Here is a 23,969-nt window from a genome sequence, read left to right as displayed (position 1 = left end):
ACAGATGGGGGCTGCTGTATAGGCTGTCAATGGAAGTTTTTGTTTGTTCAGCTCTCCCTTTATTAGAAGAGAGGGTTCTATGGCACAGAGGAGCTTATTCATTAGTGACTATTTCTGAAAATCAATAAAATGTAAAAAGAGAATTGGAAGCAAATAGGTGGTTTTTACATTTCATCCATATAACAATAATTATCTATTTAGAATAATAACTAGCATTTACATAGCATGTCACAATTTGCAAAGAGCTTTATATTACCTCATTTGATCCTCACAACAACCCTGAAAACATCTCCATTTCATAGACGAGGAAATCAAGGCAGACAGAAGGTAAGTGACTTACCCAGGGTTACAGAGCTAGTAAATGTCTGAGGCTGGATTTGGACTCAGATCTTCCTGACTTTAGGCCCAGACCTCTTATTCATGGTACCCTCCAGCTAGCTGCCTGTAATATCAGGATAGTGTCCTTGTCATTTCTTACTGGATTATCTGTCAAGACAACAAACATCTGCAACCTATTCATTCACTTTAAAACTCCAAGGATATATGACTTGATTTATTCAGGGCTTCCCTCCACCAATGCAGATGCAGGTCACAACCTCACACACCCATCTGGCTTGGCTTAGGTTTCACCTATTGCCGTGACCAAAAATTATTCCAAAGGGGTGGGGAATGTCTATGGAAGAGCTTCTTTTCTGTTAGTAGTGAAGTTGGTACTCAGTTGAAGATTAAAAAACTTCTCCCAGATCATTTGAATGTTTTGTCAGCCAAATAAAACATTTTTTATGTAGCCAGAAAAAAAAATAAAAAACCATTCACTGCTGGCAAACCTTCCAGTAATGAGCCTCTCCAAGTGTGATCCTTAGAAGACATCAACATAGAATTAGGCTAATTCTCAAAGTTTTTCTCTGGCTAGGACAGATGTACCAGAACTAGCCGTCTGCTTGGCATAATCCTAAATCAAAAGCCTCTATACCACAGTGAGGCATCAAAAAAGGACTGTACGCTCTCCACATAACTGCACAAATATTTTTACTCAAAAGAGAGATCTGCCATATTGTTCTAACATAGACTGTGCTATTCTCCCCAAATGTAGCCTTTATAAAACTCGAGAGCTGCCTGATTGCCCTCTAAATACACATCATGGGAAGAATGAGAAAAGAACAACACAATCAAAGTGCCAAAGATAAAGAGAGCAGTGATGATTAGAATGAATAAAACATTTTTAGTGGAATTAAAGGCAATGTTTGAAAAAAGAAAAAACTTCTGTAATAAATAGAGGCAATATGGCATAATGGAGAGAGAGCTGGCCTCAAAGGCAAGAAGACCTGGGTTCAAATTTTGACTCTGATAGATATTGGCTGTGACCCTGGGCAAGTACTTAGTATTCCAAAGCACCTAAGACTTCATGCTAAAGAGAAGATGCTAAATGCATTAGAAGGGTGAGTATCCTCACCTACAGGCTCATTATACCAAGGAAATTACATGTTCAGTCCCTGTCCCTATGTCTTTACAGTAAACATGCACACATTTACATGGAAATTTTATGTAATTTTAAGTGTATGTGTGTAATTTTTTTTCCTTTTAAAAACCCCATTTTATGGCAGTAGCTTTGTATTTTAAGAAAACCTATATTCAAAATAAATGTGATAATATTAAACTAATGTAATCAATTATTCTTCAACTAAAAATAAAATATTGCCCCCCCCAAAAAAATGTTTCAGTGGAAAGGACAATGAATTTGGACAAAAGACCTGGCAATGAATTTAAAGTCAGAAAATCTGGGTTTGCTCCTTAGTAGCTGTGTAACATCATACAAGACACTTCAGCTCTCAGTGTTCCCTCAGTCCTGTCATTTGTAATGAAAGGGCTAGGGCAGATGATTTTTAAGTTCCATCTCTGTTTCCAGTGACTAAGCTGGGCTAGAACCTGGGTCTCTTAAATCCAGTCCTGTGCTCTTTCTACCACATAGTGTTGCACTGAAAGTGGATGTGGGTAATGCAGCATTACCATAAACTTGTTTTGAAAAACAAACAATATTTTAAAATACTCTTAGTCTCATAGACCATCCGTGAAAGACCTGAGTTAAAATTCTAGTTCTTCTTTATTACATGACTGTGAATGAGAAATAATCTCTCTCTGGAGCTCTGTTGCCTCCTCTGTAAAGTAAAAGGGTTTAGCTAAGTGATCCTTAGGGTCATTTCCACCTATGAATCCTTTGAAAACCTCTTTATGTGTAAACACGGCTATTGCCCATTTTAAACAAATAAATAGACACAGTTTGCATGATGTCACCCACTTCAGAATATGAGCTCCTTGAAGACAGAGACTGCCTAGCTCTTCTCTTCATACCCCAAGTCTAATAGCAAAGTGCCTGCTATAGAATAAGTGCTTAATTTGTGCTTGTTGCTTGATTTAAATTAAAAAAAAACAAAACTAGATGAACAGCAGCCATTAGGTTATTCCAGCCCTTCCATTACTCTTCATATGGATAACTCCCCATAGCTGAAGAGTAATCTTAATGGCAAAAATGTGGACAGAGAAACCTCATTAGACTTTTGCTGCAACTGCTGAAAGCTCCCAGACTAATCAAAGTGTGGTATCATGAATGGAAAGACTGTTGGGTTAGAATTGGAGGACTTCTGAATTTAAATCTTCGCTCTGCTGCTTATTATTTGTGTGATCCTGGACAGATTATTTAACCTCTGTAGGTCTGAGTTTCCTCCTTTATGAGATATGTCCCTTCCAGTTTCAAATCCATGTGATCCAATGATAGCTGTATTTTAACATCTACCTAGAAGAGGGTAATGGAGCTTCCCTCTTCCTCTTGCCCCTCCAAAGGCACAGAGCTATTTCTAGTTCTTAAGAAGTAGAAAAAAATGTCCTATCATGAAAATCCTACAGAAAGAATACGCAACCCAATCTCTTGGAAGCATTGGAAGAACCATATTTGTGAAACAAGTAAAAAATTTAAGCCATCTTTTTTTTTTAGTTATGCTTTCAATTAGCTTTAAGTCATAATACATCAGAAAATTTCTACATGTATACTATTTTGTGATTTGCTAAACTATTGTAGTAAGAGAAGATTCTTAGCTTCCTACAGAGGAGGAATTTTCATAAAATTTACTCTATGTAGGAAAATAGTATAACTATTAAGAGATCACAGGCCTCACAGGGTTTGTTTGGATCCAGGAGGCAGCTTAGAGGCCTGCTGTTCCAACCCCCCCCCCCATTTTACAGTTGAGGATGGTGGGGTACAGGGAGGGGAAATGAACTGAACTGCCCAAGGTCACACAACTAGTACTTGACAAGAACCATGATTTGAAACAGGTCCCTTTGACTTCACAACCAATTTTTCTTAGTAAATTTTCTTCTTTATTTTAAACTTAACCATCATCATCAATCACATATATTCCAATATACAAAGAACAAAAAAAAAAGCATTATCTATGATACTGAGAACCTCTTTACAAAGAGTTTGTTTTTCAAAACAAGTGTAAAGTAACACTTCGCCACCCTCGAATACCATGGAAGCAACACCGTGGTAGAAGGAACACAGGACTGGATTGAGGAGACCTCGGTTCAAGCAAGACTTGACCTCTAGAAAGGAGAAAGGAGCTTGGAGATCATCTACTCTAACCGCCTTCTTTTGCAGTTGAGAGTACTGAAGCCCTGAGAGGTGAAATTTCTCACACAAGATTATTCAAGTATTAAGGAGTAGAGCAGGGATTCAAAGTCATGTTTTCTGCCTCGAAATGCAATGCTCTTTTCTTAGGGAAGCCACTTATCTGGGGAGCAGTTTCCTTCTCTAGAAAATGAACAGGTTGGATGAGATGATCTCTAGTGTCCTCATTAATAGACTAATACTACTACTAATAGTAATAATGATAACAATAACAATATCAGCTACTAATTACTCTAGGGTATTAAGATTTAAAAGTGCTTTTCTCACAATTTACCAATATACAGGTAATATAATATATAAGTAATAATAGGTAACATAAAATGTATAAAGGTAATATAAATAATATAATTCTCATTTCACAGAATGCAAAGTTGATTGTTACTTGCACAAGGCTCCAAAGCTAAATAAGTATTGAAGCCAGGTTTCAAACATTCAACTCCACTGTATCATCCTGTCTCTACCAGACAATGAACTCCTTGAGGGCAGGGACCACGTTTTATGTGAACTTCTTGCCTATTCCAGCACCTGTGCTGTCTACACAGTAGAGACCTATTAAGTATTGTGTGCTATGACTCTATATCACGCCACCCAGCTCCACTCAGTTTATTAAAAATGTGGTTATCTTTAGAAGATTAAAAACAGTCACATAAGGGATAAAGAAACATCCAAGACGACTGTAAATATCTGGTATTCAGCTCATCAATGAAAAGCACTATTGAACTTACATTTTCTTTAGAAAATGATCTTGTGAAACACAGGTATCTGGTAACCTTGGATTTAAATAAGCCGTCTTTCCAGAGGTCAGCATCCACACCATCTGCCGTCTGTGCAACCTGTGCCAAGGAGACAGAGAGAAGGAACTTAGGGAAGCCAGGGTAAAAGCAAGTACATGTGCACAGCGGCTCCTGTATGCCGATTCCAATTAACACTGGCCCGAACTCTCATGGCATCTCATTAGTTCATTTCATTCGGCACAGGGAAAAGAATTTCCAAAAGGAGAAGGCGAGCGAGAGTGTGAAAAATACAACTTCTAAAAATACTGTCCCTGGGGAAGCAATTGATTAAAGACACCCGAACAAAGAGGGTTCTAATGAGAAAGGAGCAACTTTTGTTCTAATATACCAAGAAAGGATCTGACAAGTCAGCACATTAAGGTGCTCATTACTGCTCACTCAGGGGGACAGTTCAGCAGTAGGAAATGTCCAAAGGGGTCAGAGAATTTAGGGTTGGAAGGAGCCTTAAAGATCATCTAGTTCAACCCCTTCATTTTATAGAAGAGTAACCAGAGGTACAGAAAGAAGTGACCTGTACAAGGTCATTCAAATGGCAAGTGGCAGCACAGGGATTTGAACCCATGTCCTTTATTTACCTCCAGGATCCAGGGCTCCTTCCACTACACCACACTCTGAAATGTTACCAGAGAGATACACAGAGTGATGTGACACAGCTCTTCAGCTCTTGGAACCTGGGTGGTTAAATTAATAGGAATTCTAGACTGTAGTGTCTAGGAAGATCTAGAAATAGAACCAGTGGGGGTTATGCAGGCAGATCAAAGATGTAGGCTTCCTTGCCTGAAGAACCTTAGAATCAAGTTAACAGTCTTAATGCCAGGCATCTCTTCTTACCTCTGGCTGCTTTAGCTACAATCCACAGGGTGCCTTCCACTCAAGACAAAGTGGAAAAGGGAATGGTCAATAACACTCATCTTTAAACCTCCTCACCCATACAGGAGAGGTGAGATGGGAACATGGGTGCCCTGCCTCAAAACTAGTCAGGCTCCACCAGGATTTCAACCCCATCTAGGATGCCCACCCAACCAGAACTTCCTTTATCATCACTTTAAGGTGGATGAAAGGCTTGGGCAGGGCAGGGGCTGAGATTGGAGTACCTGAGAAGTCTGAAAGGGCATAGCTGGATATTCAAAGCACAAGCTCTTAACCTGGGGTCTGGGAACTTTTTCTTTAAAAAAAAGTTTTTTAATAACTATTTCAATATAATTCAAATACTACATGTTTTATTTTATGCATTTAAAAAATGCTACCCTGAGGAGTCCACAGCCTTTACCAGATTGACAAAAGGATGTTCAAAGAGAAGTATAATTTTGCAAAAGTTATCAGACACTAATGCTATATCAATTTTTTAAAAAAATTTTCCTCAGGGCAGCTAGGTGGCACAGTGGACAGAGCTCTGGCCTTGGAGTCAGGAGGACTCAAGTTCAAATGTGGCCTCAGACACTTGACATTTACTAGCTGTGTGACACTGGGCAAGTCACTTAACCCTGATTGCTTCACCAAAAAGCAAAAAAAAAAAAAATTCTTCATTACAAGGAAGATTTCAATGTGTATGGGAGGAAGTAATAAGATAGACAGCTGTAGGGGCAGCTAGATGGCACAGTGGATAGAGCACCGGCCCTGAAGTCAGGAGGACCTGAGTTCAAATCCAGCCTCAGACCCAAACACTTGCCACTTACTAGCTGTGTGACCCTGGGCAAGTCACTCAACCCCAATTGACTTAAAAAAAAAAAGACAGATAGCTCTGTGTGTGTCTCTGTGTGTGTGTGTGTGTGCATGTGTGTGACTCAGGAAATTACTGTGGTTTAAAAAACACAAAGTTTTATTATCATTATTATTATTGTTGTTGTTGTTGTTGTTGTTGCTGTTGTTAAGATCATTTAGAATGAGAGAAGTGCCAAAGGACTGGAAAAGAATAAATATTGCTTTAATTTTATTTTTAAAAAAAGAGTGAATTCTGTAAACCGTAAGTCAGTGAACTTGAACGATTTCTGACAAAATTCTAGAACTTACTGTTAAAGGAATGGCTTGTGCATATCAATAAAATGTGACGCCAAAAGAAGTTAAGAACCCCTGTTCTAAAGGCACTGGTAGCACTGTTGTCACAACAGTGTCACCCTCCCACCTTGGAGAGTCAAGGAGCTTTCCTGCTGCTGAGTCTTCTCAAAAGCTAGAGAAGACAGATGTCCAAGACAGTACAGACACTAAGGGAACATGGCCCATTACCATGTGTGCCCTTCTGCCACAGCAGGCTATTAAGCTCCCATCCTCATCATCTCTGCTCCCTGGCTCAGGTGCTGGCCCTTCAGCACCCTCTGCCTGGAAGTTGATCTTACCCACAATTAGCATTAATAGATAGATCTATATCTATATCTATATATACATCTATATCTATATCTCTCTATATAGCTATTTATATAAACATCTATGTCTATATATAGATCTATCTATTAATGCTGATTGTGGGTGAGATCGACTGACTAAATATATGTATATAGATACACATATATATGTATATACACACAGAAGATCTACATGTGTATACACACATATGTACATATAATACACGCATGCATGCATGCATGCATGCATACTCCCAGCTGATATCTGCAGTCTAAGAGGGTTAGTAGTGGCATAGAGGAAAGGCCTATGGGTAGGGAAGGCATGTAAGGGTTAAGAGTCCAAATAGATCTCGGTAGGCTAGAACAACAATAGGCTAAGATAGGCCAACTCTATTAAGATGAAATTTAATAGAGATCACTATAAAGTCCCACAATTGACATAGGTGTGTGTGTGTTTTAATCACTTTCACAATTATAGGATGGGCAAGGCATTACTAGACAAGAATTGGTGTAAAAAAGATCTGGGAGTTTTAATGGACCACAAACTCAATATAAGTCAACAGCCTTACATGGCAGCCCTAAAGCTAACATGAACTTGAGCTACAATAAGAGGGGTATTGCATCTAAAAGAGAGGAGGTAATGGCCCTTCTTAGACCACATCTGGAGTATTTTGTTCAATTCTGGGAACCAACAAACTAAAAAGCATCTAGACAAGTGTGACCAGAATAGTAAAAGGCCTTGAGATTATGCTACATAAGGATTAGCTGAAGAAACAGTTTAGCTTTAGAAAAAGATTACTCTGTAAGTGTGTGTGAATGTGTGTGTGTGTGCATATGTGTGTATGTGTTCATGCACATGTGTATGTTTGGGGTAGGAAAGGTAAGAGCTGTCTTCAAGAACTTGAAGGATTGTTGTGTGCAAAATGGATTAGACTAATTTTGCTTGTCTCTTGAGAACAAAAGTAGGAGCAATGGATAGAAGCAAGGAGAGAAGATTTACGATGAACATAACAGAACATTTCCTGATAATTATATTTTTACCAAAATGGAATGGACACCCTCAGGAGACAGTGAGTTCCCCCCTTACTAGAGGTCTTCAAGTAAAGGGTAGGTGGCTACTTTTTAGATACCATGCAGAGGGTAATCTTGCTCAGATAATATTAAACCTGATGACTTCTTAACTCACTTCCATGTAATTCTGTGGTATCAGCATGTTATGTGTAAAGGGAAGCAGATCTGTACTAGGAAGGAGTAAGAAATGGTTGGTTAGGTCAGAAAATCTCTGTAAAAAGGGAGTGATTGTCTGTGATTCTCCTATTTTCCCCAAATGGCTCATATGCAAGAAAGGCTATAAAAGATATCAAAGAGACATACAATTAGAAAAGGAGGTGGGCCACACATGTAGCCAGACAGAGTAACAATGCATGGACAGTCCAAGTATTGCACTGCTATCTACAAAAATCCAAAAAAGAACCATAGGAAGATCTCTAGTGCATTGGGTGGGTCCTTAATGGGAGAGTCAAAGAAAGATATGAGTAAGAATCATGAAAGATGAGAAGATGTGAAGTAGAATAGAATTCATTATCTTTCCCTCCAAACTCTCTCCTCTTTCAAACTTTCCTAGTACTGTCTTGCCAGTCACAAAGGCTTGTAACCTCATGATCATTCTCAGCTCACTAGTCACACTCACCCACGTATTCAATTGGCTGTCAAAGTTTGTCATTTCTACCTTTACAATATCTATTGTATATGTCCCTTATCTCTATTCACAAAGCCACCATCTTAGTTCAGGCCCTCTTCATCTCTTGCTTGAACAATCACAATATCCTTCTAACTAGTCTCCCTGCTTCAAGTCTCTCTCCATGCTAATCCATTCTCCACTCAGCTGCTAAAGTAATTTTCCTAAAGCACAGGTCCAACCATATCACCACCAGTCCACACACACACACACAGTAAATTCCACTTTATTACCCCCATAATTGAATATGAAATGGTCAGTCTGGTACTTTAAAACCCCTTAAAACCTTGCCATTTCCTATCTTTACATTAGTGCCCTCCATGAATTCTATGATCCACCCACCCTGACTTACTCCATCTCTCCCAGGCCTGGAATGCTCTCTCTCCTTACCTCTAACTCTTATTTTCCCTGGCTTCCTGCCAAACGCAGCTCAATTCCTACCTGCTACAGGAGGCCTTTCTTGTTTCATTCTCTAGAATATTACTCCCTAGAGATTACCTTCCATTATACTGTATACAATGAAGTCCCAATTAGTACAAATAATGAATCTCCTGAAGTGGTCACATTATTTGAATTTGTATTGCATACTCCCATTGGGCTGGAACTTTATATAAATATAACTTCAATAGTATGAACCTGCAACCACTTCAGAGGATTCACTATTTGAAATACTCAGGACCTGGCTACATAGTTTGTCAGTCAATAAATATTTATTAAGCATCTACCATGCGTCTGGAGCAAGTGCTGGGGATACAAAGAAAGGCAAAAGGCAGCTCACAGTCGAGTGGGGGAGACAATATGCAAACAACTAGATGCAAACAAGCTATATACAGGACAAACTAGAAATAATCAACTGAGGGAAGACACTGGAATTGAGGAGGATCCAAAAAGGTTTCCTATACAAGGTGGAATTTTAGCTGGGACTTAAAGGAAGCCAGAACCCCCAGAAAGTGGAAGTGAGGAGGCAGAGCATTCCAGGAGTAAAAATGCCCAGAACAGGAAGATGGAGTGTCTGGTTCAAGGGACGGCCAGAAGACCAGCATTACTAGATCACAGTCAGGAGGAGGCAGGTTATGAAGGGCTTTGAACACCAAAGAGAAGAGTTTATATTTGATCCTGGAGGTGACAGGGGACTACTGGAGTTTACTGAGTAGGGGCAGGCATGACATGTTCAGACCTGCCTGCACTTTAGGAAGATCACTTTGACAGCTGAGTGGAGGTTACTTAGTTATTTACATGTTATCTCACCTATGTGTAAGCTCTTTCAGAGCAGAAACTGTGCCTTCTGCCTTTCTTTATATCCCTATCGCTAAGCATAGCACCTGGCACATAAGCAAGTGCTTAATAAATGCTTGTTGACTAACTGGTTTGGTGAAGAAAGTACCCATGCCAGTGAGATCAAGGACCCACTGGAGCAAGGACATTTATTCCAAATCTAACTTTGTAAAAGGGGTCTTGCCTTGTTGCTAGTCCGCCATAACACGATTAACATGAGAACAGTAAATGTAAAGATGGCAAATGTGCCAGAACGTGGCCAACAATACCACAGGCTTAGACTCCAGTTTGGCTTTATTCTTTTGGGCCAGGCTGGCATTCAGATAACATGCCAGCTGGTATCCTTTAGTGAAGTTTTGCAGGTTTGTTCTCCCAGCTCTAATTCTTCATTTGACAAGCTACCTTCTCTTCTGACAAATGACTAAACTCTCCTCCATTCTTCATCATCATGAAATCTGCCTTGACTCAGTAACATCTATTCTATGAGCTAAGAAGCTCTGCACAAGCTCTTAGCAAACCACGCAAAACAAAAACAGCCCCAGACGGCCAGAGAGTGTCCAAACCTCAATAATACGTAAGTCCTCTGTGAGTACTCAAGAAATACCAAATAACAGTAGTGCTGAGCAATGAAAATGCCTCAGAAGGGCAGAAAGATAAAAAGAAACAAAATGGCAAGGGAGAAAGTACACTGGATTTGGAGTTAAGATACTGGTACTTAAGTACCAGCTTCACTACTTTCTACCTGTGTTAGCTCCTATTACTATTTTCTCATGCTTACAATGACAGGGCGTACAAAATGACCTCAAAGGTCACTTATGGTTCTACAAATCTGGATTCAAAATCTATGAGACATTCCAAAGATGACCAAAGTAAAAAACTCAATCCATTGAAAAAAATTATAAACAAAATAAAGGAAGACAAAATCCTAATATGTAACATTAAAATATTTATTTTGGGAAATTGTTAGGAAAAACTTTTTGCTACAGGTTACATTCGAAGAAACAGTAGAAACTAGGTCTAGAGAAAATAAAAAAGAAATGAAATGAAATGAAACATTTGCCTAAAACTTTCAGGCAAAAGAAATTAATTTAATTGAATTCAATAAATACTTCTTGTCTACTATGTATAAGGATCTGAATGACTGGCCAAAAAAAACTTTAATATTTAATAGTCAAAATTTTATATGGTAGCCTGACCAGAAAGGTTGTTGGGAGCCCAATAGGAATATTGGGGTTTTTTGTCTTTTTTTTAACCACTGGTGATCCCCCTTTACCAGCAGGGGAGTGGTCAAAACTATTTGGGCTACCTCTCCTATGACCTCCCAGTCTACTTTTTAAGTAATCTCTATACCCCAAACTTTCTCAGACAACTGGCTGAGCTTTTCTCTTACTGAAAGCTTCCTCTTTTCTTCTACCATGGATGGCACCCAAGCTCAGCCCCTCGTTAATCACCTCCCTGAACAACTGTAAAAACTCCAAATTGATCTTCCGGCCTCTAGTCTCTCCCCTCTGCAATGTACCTTACAGGATACACTGCCACAGTAATTGTCCTAATGCTAATCTCCTATTATGTTCTGCTCAAAAAACAAACACACTTCACTGCCTACAGGATCAAATACCAATTCCTTAGCCTGACCTTCAAGGCCCACTACATTCTAGCTCCAAACAACATTTCTAGCCTAACTGTATATTATTCTCCTCTGAGGACTTTATGCTTCTGCCCCCCCAAAAAAAAAGACTACTTAATGTTTGCGCATTGATTATGAACTGATCTTTCATGCCTACATGTCCTTGTACAAGTACTATATACATATTCCACACCTGAAATAATTTTCCTCACATATTGGCCTATTGAAATTTTTCCCTTCAAGGTCCAGCTCAAATACTATCTCCTGTGTCTGACCACTTCTCAGGACCTTTGCTGGCTCATCATCTATATCATAGCTCCTAACTGTGGGTGTTCCCCAAGGCTCTGTTCTGGTCCCTACCCCCTTCTCCCTCTACTTTTTCTCTCAGTAACCTAATTGGTTCTAGGATGATGAGTCACTGATCTATATATCCAGCCCCAGGCTGCCCCTTCTTTTGCAGTTTTTTGTCACCAATTATCTACTAGACATTTCAAATTGAATGTACAAGAAATAGCTCAAACTCAATGTATCCAAAACTGAACTCATTATCGTTTCCCCCCAAATCCACCCCTCTTCTAATCTCCCCTGTTTCTGTCAAAGTTATCACCATTCTCCCAATCTGTCAGATTCCTCACCTTGGCACAATCCTCGACTCCTCACTCTTCCCCACCCCATACATCCAACCAGTTGGCAAGTCTGGCTGTTTCCACCACTACAATATCTCTCATATCGGACCCTTTCTCTCTACTCGATGCAGAATGGTAACCGAAGAAGAAAAATGGCATATCTGAAGTATAATTATCTAAGCACATTATACAATGGCTCTCTAATGTCTTAAGGATCAAATACAAACTTCTCTGTTTGGCATTTAAAGTCTTTCACAACCTGGATCCAACCTACCTTTCCAGACTTATTATACATTACTTTCCTTCACACAGTCTATAGTTCTACCAACCTGTACATCTAGCACAGTGTTTTGCACATACATAGTAGGAGCTCAATAAATGCTTACTAAACCACACTGAAATATGAGGTGACTATAATGATAGACACATATTTCCAAACTGTCTTTGCTTGAACCATTTCTGAACTTTTCTTGAGAAAATTGCCTCTTGTGTCAATTTAAAACCCACACAAACCAGTTTACCACTTTACCTACACTTCACTTTAGCTAGAAAATGATAATGCCCAGATGATAACTAATCTAATTTATCAGACTTAGTCCCATGTGGCTTGACTGTTTCCAAGACTCAAATACACCCTCAAAAGGACAAAGATATCCCTCTACTGCCAATAATCAAAAGAATACACTCTGAAGATTCCAAAAACACTTAGTGCAATGGCAATACCAATAGAAAAACACATGAATGATAAAGAACAGAACAGATTTTGAATCAAATATTCTCAGTTCAAATCTGGACTCTTACTATCCATATGAACCTTAGTACAACGAACAAACTGCAGTAGAATGAAAACTGTTGGTTCAGTATGGGGGCATTAAGCAGTTGAGACACATACTCACCTGAGAGATACTACATGTCCAGACCAGCATTTTCAGATACATTTAATTTGATTGTGCTCAGTTCTGTTCTCTGGGCTTCTTGCCCCCACAGCCAAAGGAAGTCACAGTACTTGCAGAGCCTTTCCCCAAAAAATGAAAACAAATAGAAGACCCCGTCCCCAGGTGTCCTCTGAAGCTAGGGAGGGCTGCAGAGAGTCACAGAGGACTTTCCCATGAGGAAGGGAAACCAGTCACCTAAGGACTACCATGACCCTCTTAGCTAACTTTTGCTGAAGACCAGTTCCACCTGCCTCTAACATGCATATTTTACTTCACCCTGTAGAATGACTGATCAATTTAGAAATACCAGTGGCCCCCTCCTCTGTAGATCAGACAGTCCCAGGTCTCCGGGAAGTAGGTAGTATAAGCATTATCTCCATTTTATGGATAACTAAACTGAGACTCAGGAGAAAGAAAATAGAAAAGCACTGGATTTGGAATTAGAAGTCCAGAGGTCAAATTTCAGTTCTGTTATTTGACCACCTATGTGATCTTGAGTAAGTCACTTAACTTCTCTTGATCTCAGCTTCCTCATCTATAAAATGAGGTAGTCAGACTAGAACAGGGGTTTTTAACTTGGGATGCATGAATTTGTTGAGGGTTTTAAAAATACACTGATGGCTCTATTTCAATAAATTGATTCCACTTGTAATCTTATGTATTTTATTTTATAAATTTTAAAACATTATTCTGAGAAGGGCTCCAGAGGCTTCACCAGATTGCCGAAGGGATCTGTAACACAAAAAAGATTATGATCTTTTGGACTACATAATCTTTAAGGTCCCTCCCTTCAAGCTCTAAATATATGATATTGCAATTTTATAATCCTATGACTTGCCCAAGTTTATATGGGCAGTAAGTGTCAGAGTGTGGGTTCAAACCCAAGTCTTCTGACTCCAAGGCCACGACTCTTCCCAAGGTGTTAAGAAATTTTTTATCCATGAGTCCATTCAGCTCAAGCAGTTTTTTCTAATGAAGAACACTTCATCCAAAACAGTCCTATTTCCTAGGGCTGTGCAAATTACATGGTTCACACACTTGCTTCTTTCCAGCAACAGGCTTCAAACTGTGACTGATCAAATGAGATTATTTTTGCAAAGCGCTCTGTAAGCCTTAAAGCACTACATAAATGTCAGCTGTTACTAAGAAGAAGAAAAGACATCATCCAGGAAATGTGTGATCTGAAAAGAGGTGGATCAGCCATGTAATGAGAGAACAGGATAACAGATGTCTAGCTCAAGGTTCTATAGGCACACAGTGATTGAATTAAGTTGGCTATAAATGTCTTTTAATTTTTTGGAAAATACCTAAAATGCATCAATGTAATATAGTAGCCACAAAATGTTTAGAGGCCTAGAGGAAGTTATTTAATGTGTTGGGTAGATTCTCTATGGAAGATCATGGGAGGGCATGAGCAAGAATCATACAGTTTGTAATCTACACTACTAGAGAGAATCTTCACTTACATGAGACTGTGGATTCAATGAAGAATATGAATTAATAGAAAATAAAATATCAATCCTGCCATCTACAGGTCATTGCCGCTGAGGCTTTGCTCATCATAATTAGGCATGTCTACAGAGTGAGACACAGAAAACTTTTTATCCAGCATGGATAAAGCATGCTGAAATTCTAGGGCACACAAGGAGATTCTGGAAATCATATTCTATCACATTTAGGAAAAGGCATGACACATAGCAATCAAAGATTTGTCAAACCAAATAAACCTATTAATTAGTCAACAATCCAAAGATCCATTATCGCATTAGTATGGGTGCTCCCTTCATTGACCACGACCCTAGTCTTCCCATGCCTTAGTAGAAAATCCATGAATTGCTATAAAAAGGGAGGAAGGAAGGGAAGAAGGAAGCTGACTGACACAGCCTTTGGACCCACTCAAAGCCACTTCTATGCCACAGTGAGGGCATGAGGTTTACATCACCATGAAAAAATACCTGATTGTACTCTTTGGTACCTCTTAAATTTTCAGCTATTCACCTCCTAAATTCAGTCCCCAAGCAAATTAACTTCTAATGCCCAAAATTAATGTAAAGATGGTACATTGCCCAGCATTCTCACTCTGCCCCAACCCTCAGAATAAAGTAGACCTTTGAACTCTACAAAATATCAAGTCCTTATACACAAAAACCTAAATTAAGGAGCCAAAGACACTCAGAATAGAATTTGTCTAAAGTTTCTAAGTTTTATTCATGCTATGTGTCCCGATAGTTCCCACATAGTATTCAAAGACCTAGAAGAAGGTTATTGACCTTATCAAAGCTACAACAACTTCCATCATCACCTCTATAAGATGATCCCCAACATCTTTCTTCACCTTCAACCTCTCCCCAAAGCCCAGTCCTCTATGTCTAGTTGCCTCCTAAATATCTCACTGGCACACCAAAATCAAAAGATTTAAAACTGAAATTAGTCTTCCTCCCCCCAAACTGCCCTTTCCTAATTAGATTGGTGGTCTCATCATTCTCTCAGTCACTCAGGTTCAAAACCTCAAAGTCATCTTTGACTTTCCCCTTTTCTTTACATCAAACTGGTTGCCAAGTCTTATTAATCGTAACTCCACAATATCTCTCACATATCCATTCCTTCCTCTCCATTTCCAACGCAACCACTCTGGTTCAGATTCTTATTATCTTTCACTTAGACTTTCTAACAGTTGCCTCCCCTATTCCTACTTCTAGTCTTTCCATCAATCCTCCAGATCAATCAGTAATGTCTCCCTCAGCTGTGTCACATAGCTGAGGAGGTAGAGCACAACTCCGAAATCTGAGACAGATGCTTGTTTTATTGGCCTTTCTTTAAAAAACAAAAACAAAAACTTGGACTGGCATTATTTCACGCAAAGATCTGTGGGCAGATTTGGGTTCTATACAAATATAATCTGGAAATCATATTCTAACACATTTAGGAAAAGGCTTTGGCACATAGCAATCAATCAAAGGTTTCTCAAAGGAAAGAAAACTGCTACTCAGCCAATAATTCTAGGAGTCACAGGAACCAGAATACAGGTTCAGATCATGTCATTTCTCTGCTCAAAACCCTCAGTGGCTTCCCATTATCTGCTGAATAAAGAACAAATTCCTGATCCTGGCATTCAAGGTCTTCAAGGCCCTCCACAATATGACTCCAACCTACTTTTTAGTCTGATTTACTATCCTTTATGTATTTATACATTCCAGCCAATCTGGGTAATACTCATTCCCTGTCTTTTAAAATCTCTTCCTTGTTTAAAGGCTCAAAACACATGCCTTCTCTTTCAAAAAACTTTTCTTGACCTTTATACTCTTTCAAATTCGTCATTATGTCTTTGGCTGTACCTCTCCTTTGCATATATTTTATTCTCCCTTAAATTATAGTTATTTCAAACACTTATTAAATGCCTCTTGTGTTCAGAGCACTGTGCTAGGCTCTGGATAGAGATTAAAAAGTTCAACTCTGATATAGGCCCTGCCTCCATGGGATTTACAGTCTAGAAGGGGGATAAGATACCAACACTTGATGCACAATTATGCATAACTATGACACACAACATTACCTAACTACAAAATTAGACATTAAAGTAGTCCCAAGAAAGAATGTCATAACCAACAGCAGGGAAGGCTTCAGGGAAGAGGGGGCTTCTGAGCTGAATTTGAGAGGTTGGATAAGAATTTCTTAAGGTAAAGGGGGCAGGAAGAGCACATGAAGCATGGAAAGAAGCCTAAGCAAAGCTTTACACAGAGACAGGAAAGCACAGTGTGTGTAGCATAGTGTTAGGATGGTTCCAGACTGAATGACAGGAAGAAGAATGAACTTTACATGATGGGCAACAGGGAGCAATTGAAGCTTTATGAGCAGAAGAGGGACGTGGTCAGATCAATACATAAAGATAATCCTAGCAGTGGTGTGCAGTCAAGATGGGAGGAAGGAAGATCTCTTAGCAAATTACTGAAAAATACTCCAGGAGGACAATAATGAGGGCTTTTATCAGGGCACTCTAATCATTTATGTACACATATTTTCCCAAGTTGGATGATAAGCTCCTTGAGGCAAATCTGAGTCATAACTGTCTTTATATCTCACCCAGCACTGAGTCCCGGGCCTTGCACACAGCAGGAAACTCAATAAATGCTTATTGAATGGAAAAGAATTTCAAACTTGCAGCTTCCAAATCAATTAACACACCCGAAGTTCTGAGGAGGGCCAGCTCCAACTGAAGGCAATCACAGCATCCAGGAAATTCTACTAAAACTCCAGAGGAAATATCTGGCAGACACTAAGAACAAGACTATCATAAAAGAGAGGTACACTAAGTGACCATAGAATGGTGTCACGGCCTGAGTCACAGCACAGCCCCTACGCCATCCCATGAGCTCCTTCATATTCTCTGGATGAGATGCAGTTTAGGAATGGCCCAGCAACAGGGAGCCGGCCCGTTGTCTCTGAGCACTAAGTGGAAAGTTACCAAAACGCTTTCAAAAAATTGTGAAATGAAACTCAATTGTCTTTGAGGAAATTAAAAACTACAGGGGTGGAGACAAGATGGCGGAGTGAAAGCAGTGACTTGCTTGAGCTCTCCCTCAAACCCCTCCAAATACGTGTAAAAAAAATGGCTCTAAACAAATTCTAAAGCAGCAGAACCCACAAAAAGACAAAATGAAACAAATTTCCAGCCCAAGACAACCTGGATGGTTGATCAGAAGGGTATATCGTGCCAGGTGGGGAGAACAGCGCACTGCAGCATGGGCGCGCAGGTCGCACCGAACCTGGAGCAGGACTCAAGAGGACTGAAGTGCAAACAGCTGTGGCAGTTTCCAGACTTCTCAACCCATGAATGCCAAAGACAATGTAGAAGGTCAGTGGGAAAAGTCTGTGACTGCAGTGAGAGAGAGAAGGTAGGTCTCAGTCACCCCAGGGGCAACGGCTGCCTCCTGAGCTTCCAGCCCACAGACTGAAGGGGAATCCAGTGGCTGATCAGAGGGGGATTGCAGGGATCTCTCTGCCAGAGCTGAGGCAGGAATCTCTAGCTTTGCCCATGCTTGGATCTGGGTCACAGTTCTGAGGGGCGGTCCCAGAGCGAGGAGGAGTGCTGGCGTGGTGGAGCTTGTTGTGGCGGTGGAGAGGAAACACCTCGCCCCTTATCATACCACCTTGGAAGAACTGAAAATTTACAGGTCCCTAGAAGTATCTCTGAAAACAGCTGTACAAATTCCCGAAGCTTGGGATAGTACATTCTCCACATTGGAAGCAGACTCTTATCTTAACAAAGAGTTTAAAACTCAAGTAATTGTCCAGGATCATGAGTAAGCAGCACAAAAAGAGTCAGACTATATTATCTTACTTTGGTAACAAAGAAGATCAAAACATACAACCAGAAGAAGACAACAAAAGCCAAAGCTCCTACATCCAAAGCCGCCAAGAAAAATATGAATCAATCCCAGGCCTTGGAAGAGCTCAAAAGGGATTTTGAGAAGCAAGAGAAGTAGAGGAAAAACTGGGAAGAGAAATGAGAGTGATGCAAGAAAATCATGAAAAACAAGTCAACAGCTAGCTAAAGGAGACACAAAAAAATACTGAAGAAAATAACACCTTAAAAAACAGCCAGGGGCAGCTAGGTGGCGCAGTGGATAGAGCACCAGCCCTGAACTCAGGAGGACCTGAGTTCAAATCCAGCCTCAGACCCAACACTTGACACTTACTAGCTGTGTGACCTTGGGCAAGTCACTTAACCCTGATTGCCTCACTAAAAAAAAAAAAAAATAGCCTAACCCAAATGGTAAAAGAGGTCCAAAAAGCCAATGAGGAGAAGAATGCCTTAAAAAGCAAAATTGGCCAAATGGAAAAGGAAGTCCAAAAGATTACTCAAGAAAATAATTCCTTAAAAATTAGAATAGAGCAATTGGAAGCTAGTGACTTTATGAGAAATGAAGACACTGTTAAACAAATCCAAAAGAATGAAAAATTAGAAAACAATGTGAAATATCTCATTGGAAAAACAACTGTCCTGGAAAATAGATCCAGGAGAGAGAATTTTAAAATTATTGGACTATCTGAAAACCATGATCAAAAAAAGAGCCTAGACATCATCTTTCAAGAAATTATCAAGGAAAACTGCCCTGATATTTTAGAACCAGAGGGCAAAATAGAAACTGAAAGGATCCACTGATCTCCTCCTGAAAGAGATCCCCAAAGGAAAACTCCTAGGAATATTGTAGCCAAATTCCAGAGTTCCCAGGTCAAGGAGAAAATATTACTCTATTCTAATTTTTAAGGAAGTATTTTCTTCAGTAATCTTTTGGACTTTTCCTTTTCCATTTGGCCAATTTTGCTGTTTAGGGCATTCTTCTCTTCACTGGCTTTTTGGACCTCTTTTGCCATTTGGGTTAGGCTATTTTTAAGGTATTATTTTCTTCAGTATTTTTTGGGGGGCTCCTTTAGCAAACTGTTATCTTGCTTTTCATGATTTTCTTGCATCACTCTCATTTCAGGGAGAAAATATTACAAGCAGCCAGAAAGAAACAATTCCATTATTGTGGAAACACAATCAGGATAACACAAGATTTAGCAACTTCTACATTAAGGGTCCGGAGGGCATGGAATATGATATTCCGGAGCGCAAAGGAGTTAGGACTACAACCTAGAATCACCTACCCAGCAAAACTTAGTATAATTCTTCAGGGTAAAAAATGGTCATTCAATGAAATAGGGGACTTTCAAGCATTCCTGTGGAAAAGACCAGAGCTGAATAGAAAATTTGACCTTCAAATACAAGACTCAAGTGAAACATGGAAGAGGTAAACAGGAAGGAGAAATCATAGGAGACTTATTAAGGTTGAACTGTTTACATTCCTGCAGGGAAAGATGATATTTGAAACTCATGAGTCTTTTGTCAGCATTAGGTTAGTGGGAGGGAAAAAATTATATGTATGTATAGATAGATAGATAGAGGGCACAAGGTGAGTTGAAGATGAAGGGGTCATATCTGAAAAATAAAATTAAGGGGTGAGAGAGGATTATACTAGGAGAAGGAGAAAGGGAGAGGTAGAACGGGGCAAATTATCTTGCAAAAAAAAAAAAACAGAAAAGAAAAGGCCCCTAAAGTGAAGGGGAAATGGGGGAAGGTGAAAGGGAATGAGTGAATCTTATTCTCATAGGATTTGACTTAAGGAGGAAATAACATACACACTCAATTGGGTATGGAAATCTGTCTTACCCTACAGGAAAATAGGCGGGGAAGGGGACAAGAAAGTAGGGGGATGATAGAGAGGAGGGTACACTGGGAAAGAGAGTAATCAGAAGCAAATACTTCTAAGGAGAGACAGGGTCAAAAGAAAGAATACAATAAATGGGGGACAGGTTAAGATTAAGGGAAATAGAGTTAGTTTTTCACAGCATGTCTACTATGGAAGTGTTTTGCATAACTGCACATGTTTATACTATATTGAGTTGCCTGCCTTTTCAATGAGGGTGGGTGGGGAGGGAGGAAGGGAGAAAAATTGGGAACCCAAAGTTTTAAAAACACATGTTTAAAAAAAATGCTTTCACATGCAACTGGGAAATAAGGAATACAGGAAATGGGGTACAAAAATATATCCTGCCCTACAGGAAAATAGAAGGCGAAGGGGATAAGAGAAGGTGGGGGAGAGATAGAAGGGAAGGTAGACTAGGGGAAGGGGTATTCAGATTGCATGCCATCTTGGGGTGGGGAAGGGGCGAGATGGGGTGAAAATTTGGAACTCAAAATCTTGTGGAAGTAAATGTTAAAAACTAAAAATAAATTAATTTATCAATAAAAAAAAGAAATGAAAAAAAAAGAAATTAAGGACTACAGTTGTAAGGGTTTTGCCCTTCTTTTTTAAAGAAGAAAAAATACATTGTGGGAATAGAAACCATAGATGCTCAAAGATCTTTGCCTGAAATATCTCTTCAAGTTTCCTTAGGCCAATAAAACAAGCATGTCTCAGATGACAGCTAGCTGGTGGTGCTATGGAGTGCTGGGTCTGGAGTCAGGAAGACCTGAGCTCAAATCCAACCTTATACATTTACTAGCTGTGTGATCCTGGACAAGTTAATTAACTTGTCAAACCTCAGTTTGTCTCAGTTTCTCCAACTGTATAATGGAGATAGTAATAGCACCTATTTACCAGGATTGTTATAAGGATCAAAGGAGATAATATTTGTAGAGCATTTTAGTACAATACCTGGCACTTAGTAGGTACTATATAAATGTAAATTCCCTTCCCCAGATTTGAGAGTTTTCTTCTCCCTCCTTAGCTATAAGACACAGCCAGGGCTGGATGGGGTGCTATTATTAACCAAACTTCTCAAAACTTTCTCTTTCCTTAGTTTCTATGATATCACCTCACCCTGATTCTTCTCTGACCACTTTTTTTCTCTTTTGCTAGATCTCCTTCTCCCTAAATTTGGGCATTTCTATAGACTCTGTCAATTCAATTTAATAGAAGTTTATTAAGTGCTTAATATGCGTGCAGCACTATGTTAAATATCGGAGGAGATACAAAGATTAGACAAAATTTGTTCCCTGCCTTCGTGAGTCTAATAAGGAGATGCGACACATATATCCTTGTCCTCTTTTCTTCTTGCTCTGCATTTACTCTTTTTGTGATCTAGGCAGCTAAGTGGTGCAGTGGATAGAGTGCTGGACTTGGGAGTCAGGAAGGCCCAAGTTCAAATCCTCTTCAGACACTTACTAGCTATGTGACTTAATCCTGTTTGTTTCAGTTTCCTCATCTGTAATGGAGATAACAATAGCACCTACTTCCCAAGTCTATTGTGAGGATTAAATAACACTATGTTGGTAAGGTAATTTGCAAACCTTAAGATGCTATATAAATTATTATTATTATCATCATCATTATTATTATTATTCCTTTTGGAACAAAAGGCCCAGTCAAGACAGAAAGGGTCTTCAGATGATGACTTCTCTCTAAAATTTCTAATCCTTAATATCAAAACTCTGGCTCAAGTTGAAGGAAGATTCTCTGTGGGTAAAGGAGTCCTGAAAATGTTCTTGTTTACAGATGGTACTGTTCTGATTACATCAACCTCATAACATTGCTGAGCCTCCTGGAAGAGATCTATTACCCTTCAAAAGAGTTTGGCCTACCCAGACCAGAAAGACCTAATGAATAAAGGATGACTATTGCCCAAAGTGGGGCAGCTAGGTGATGTAGTGGATGGAGTAGCAGGCCTGGAGTAAGGTACTCATCTTCCTGAGTTCAAATCTGGCCTCAGACTTACTAACTGTACAACCCTGGGCAAGTCACTTAACCCTGTTTACCTCAGTTCTCTCATCTGCAAAATGAGCTGGAGATGGAAATGGCAAATCACTCCAGTATCTTTGCCAAGAAAACCTCAAATGGGGTCATGAAGAATCAGACACAACTTAAAAACGAATGAATTGCCCAGTTTAAGACATGTGTTTGCATGGACAATCCATAGAGCCTGTCCATGTGTATGTAGACATAACTATCAATCAACATAAATGGACATGTTGAGCCTAGAATTAAACAAGACAAGAGTGGGTTGGACTGCTTTCAGAAAATTGATACACACCTTTAATGACCTCCAAGCTTCTCCCAGAAACAAAGGCTCATCTTTTTATTACCAGAATTTGGTGAGACACGAAACACAACAGTCTCTAGTAACTAAAAATTAATATCACAAAAGGAAAGTGGAGAAGCACATGGTAAGCACAAACAGTCTGAAATAGAAAACCAATGTGAAATTTCAAAGAGTGAAAAAGAATAAAAGTGATCAACAGGGAAATGCACGACAGGAAAAGAAGATAGGCTGTCATGGGTCAAGGGATGACAATAGACAGCCCGAGTGCTCCAGTGGCATCTTTGCAGTGTCAGGGGGAAAAAATAAGTAAAGTCTCCGTCGTGCTGAGTGACCTGTGGGAGTGCATGGACAAGAGTCCCAAAGATGGGAAGAGTTGGATGGGGTATACACTGAATCAACAGGGAACACCAAAACTGATGAGATCAAAGATCCACTTGAATAAAACCTTAGAACAAAGAGCCAGGTGGCTATCTTGTTCCCTGTCCCTCACTGTCACAATTCATATGCCCACAGCTTCCAATATCTATCTTCCTTTTCCTCACAATTCTTATCACACATCCATCCTCTTCTTTCCACTTCCACCACCTTTTGCTAATTCAGGTCTTTATCACCTCTCCCCTAGGCTTCTCAACATCCTAACTGAATCTTAGCCTCTTTGCTCTCCTTGGTATCCTTCACAAGGCTGCTAGTATAACTTTCTTAATGCACAGGCCTGACCATGTTACTCCTCTGATCAAAAACCATCAGTGCCTCTCTACTGCCTGGAGGATAAAACATAAACTCCTTAGTTTGGCACTTAAGACCCTCTACAACTCAGCTCCAACCATCCTTTCCAACCACCTCTCACAATTTTCTTTTATACACTCTATACTCTATTCAAACTACACTGCTATCTCTTCTTTAATCTTAACCTGCCCTGCCCTGCAGCTTTACATAGCCCAGTTCCCATGACTTAAAATGCATTCTCATCTTTATTTCCACCTGTTGAAGTATTTCTCTTCCTTTAAGAGCCAACTCAGGCATAGCTTCCTCCACAAAGCTTTCCTCAGGGCCCCTAAGATGAAAATTTTCCTGGAGCACTTTATATAGAACTCTCTCCTTCACCTTGATCACATTCTGCATTGGCTCCTAGTTATTTATGTACCATTGGGGAATTCCTCAAGCCAGAGATCCTAAGATCTCCAGGAGAGTAATTCCTCCCACCTAAGTCTGTCTGACTCAAGGTCAATAAATCAAGAGGCCAGGCTGAAAGATAAAAGTGTAATTAGCATCAGCTGATGGACAGGTGCCAGGTGGCTAGCAACTCCACAGAACAGGGAAAAATACACACACACACACACACACACACACACACACACACACACACACACA

The 23,969-nt window shown here is 39.7% G+C and overlaps 1 protein-coding gene across 5 annotated transcripts in view; it reads right to left on the bottom strand.

Annotated features, from left to right (window-relative positions):
* LOC114046895 (multivesicular body subunit 12B) overlaps positions 1-23,969 on the bottom strand; it is a 327,435-nt gene that overhangs the window by 243,245 nt on the left and 60,221 nt on the right. For all 5 annotated transcript variants that reach the window (XM_027867509.1, XM_027867508.1, XM_027867506.1 and 2 more), the window contains exon 3: positions 4,408-4,515. In XM_027867509.1, the coding sequence (XP_027723310.1) occupies positions 4,408-4,515 (108 nt within the window). The remainder of the gene's footprint in view (positions 1-4,407; positions 4,516-23,969) is intronic.

Source organism: Vombatus ursinus, unplaced genomic scaffold, assembly GCF_900497805.2.
Source record: "Vombatus ursinus unplaced genomic scaffold, bare-nosed wombat genome assembly UNPS02014786.1, whole genome shotgun sequence".
In the NCBI taxonomy this organism is placed as follows: domain Eukaryota; kingdom Metazoa; phylum Chordata; class Mammalia; order Diprotodontia; family Vombatidae; genus Vombatus; species Vombatus ursinus.
The sequence above is the reverse complement of the archived record's forward strand: the minus strand, read 5'-3'. Positions and strand labels throughout refer to the sequence as shown.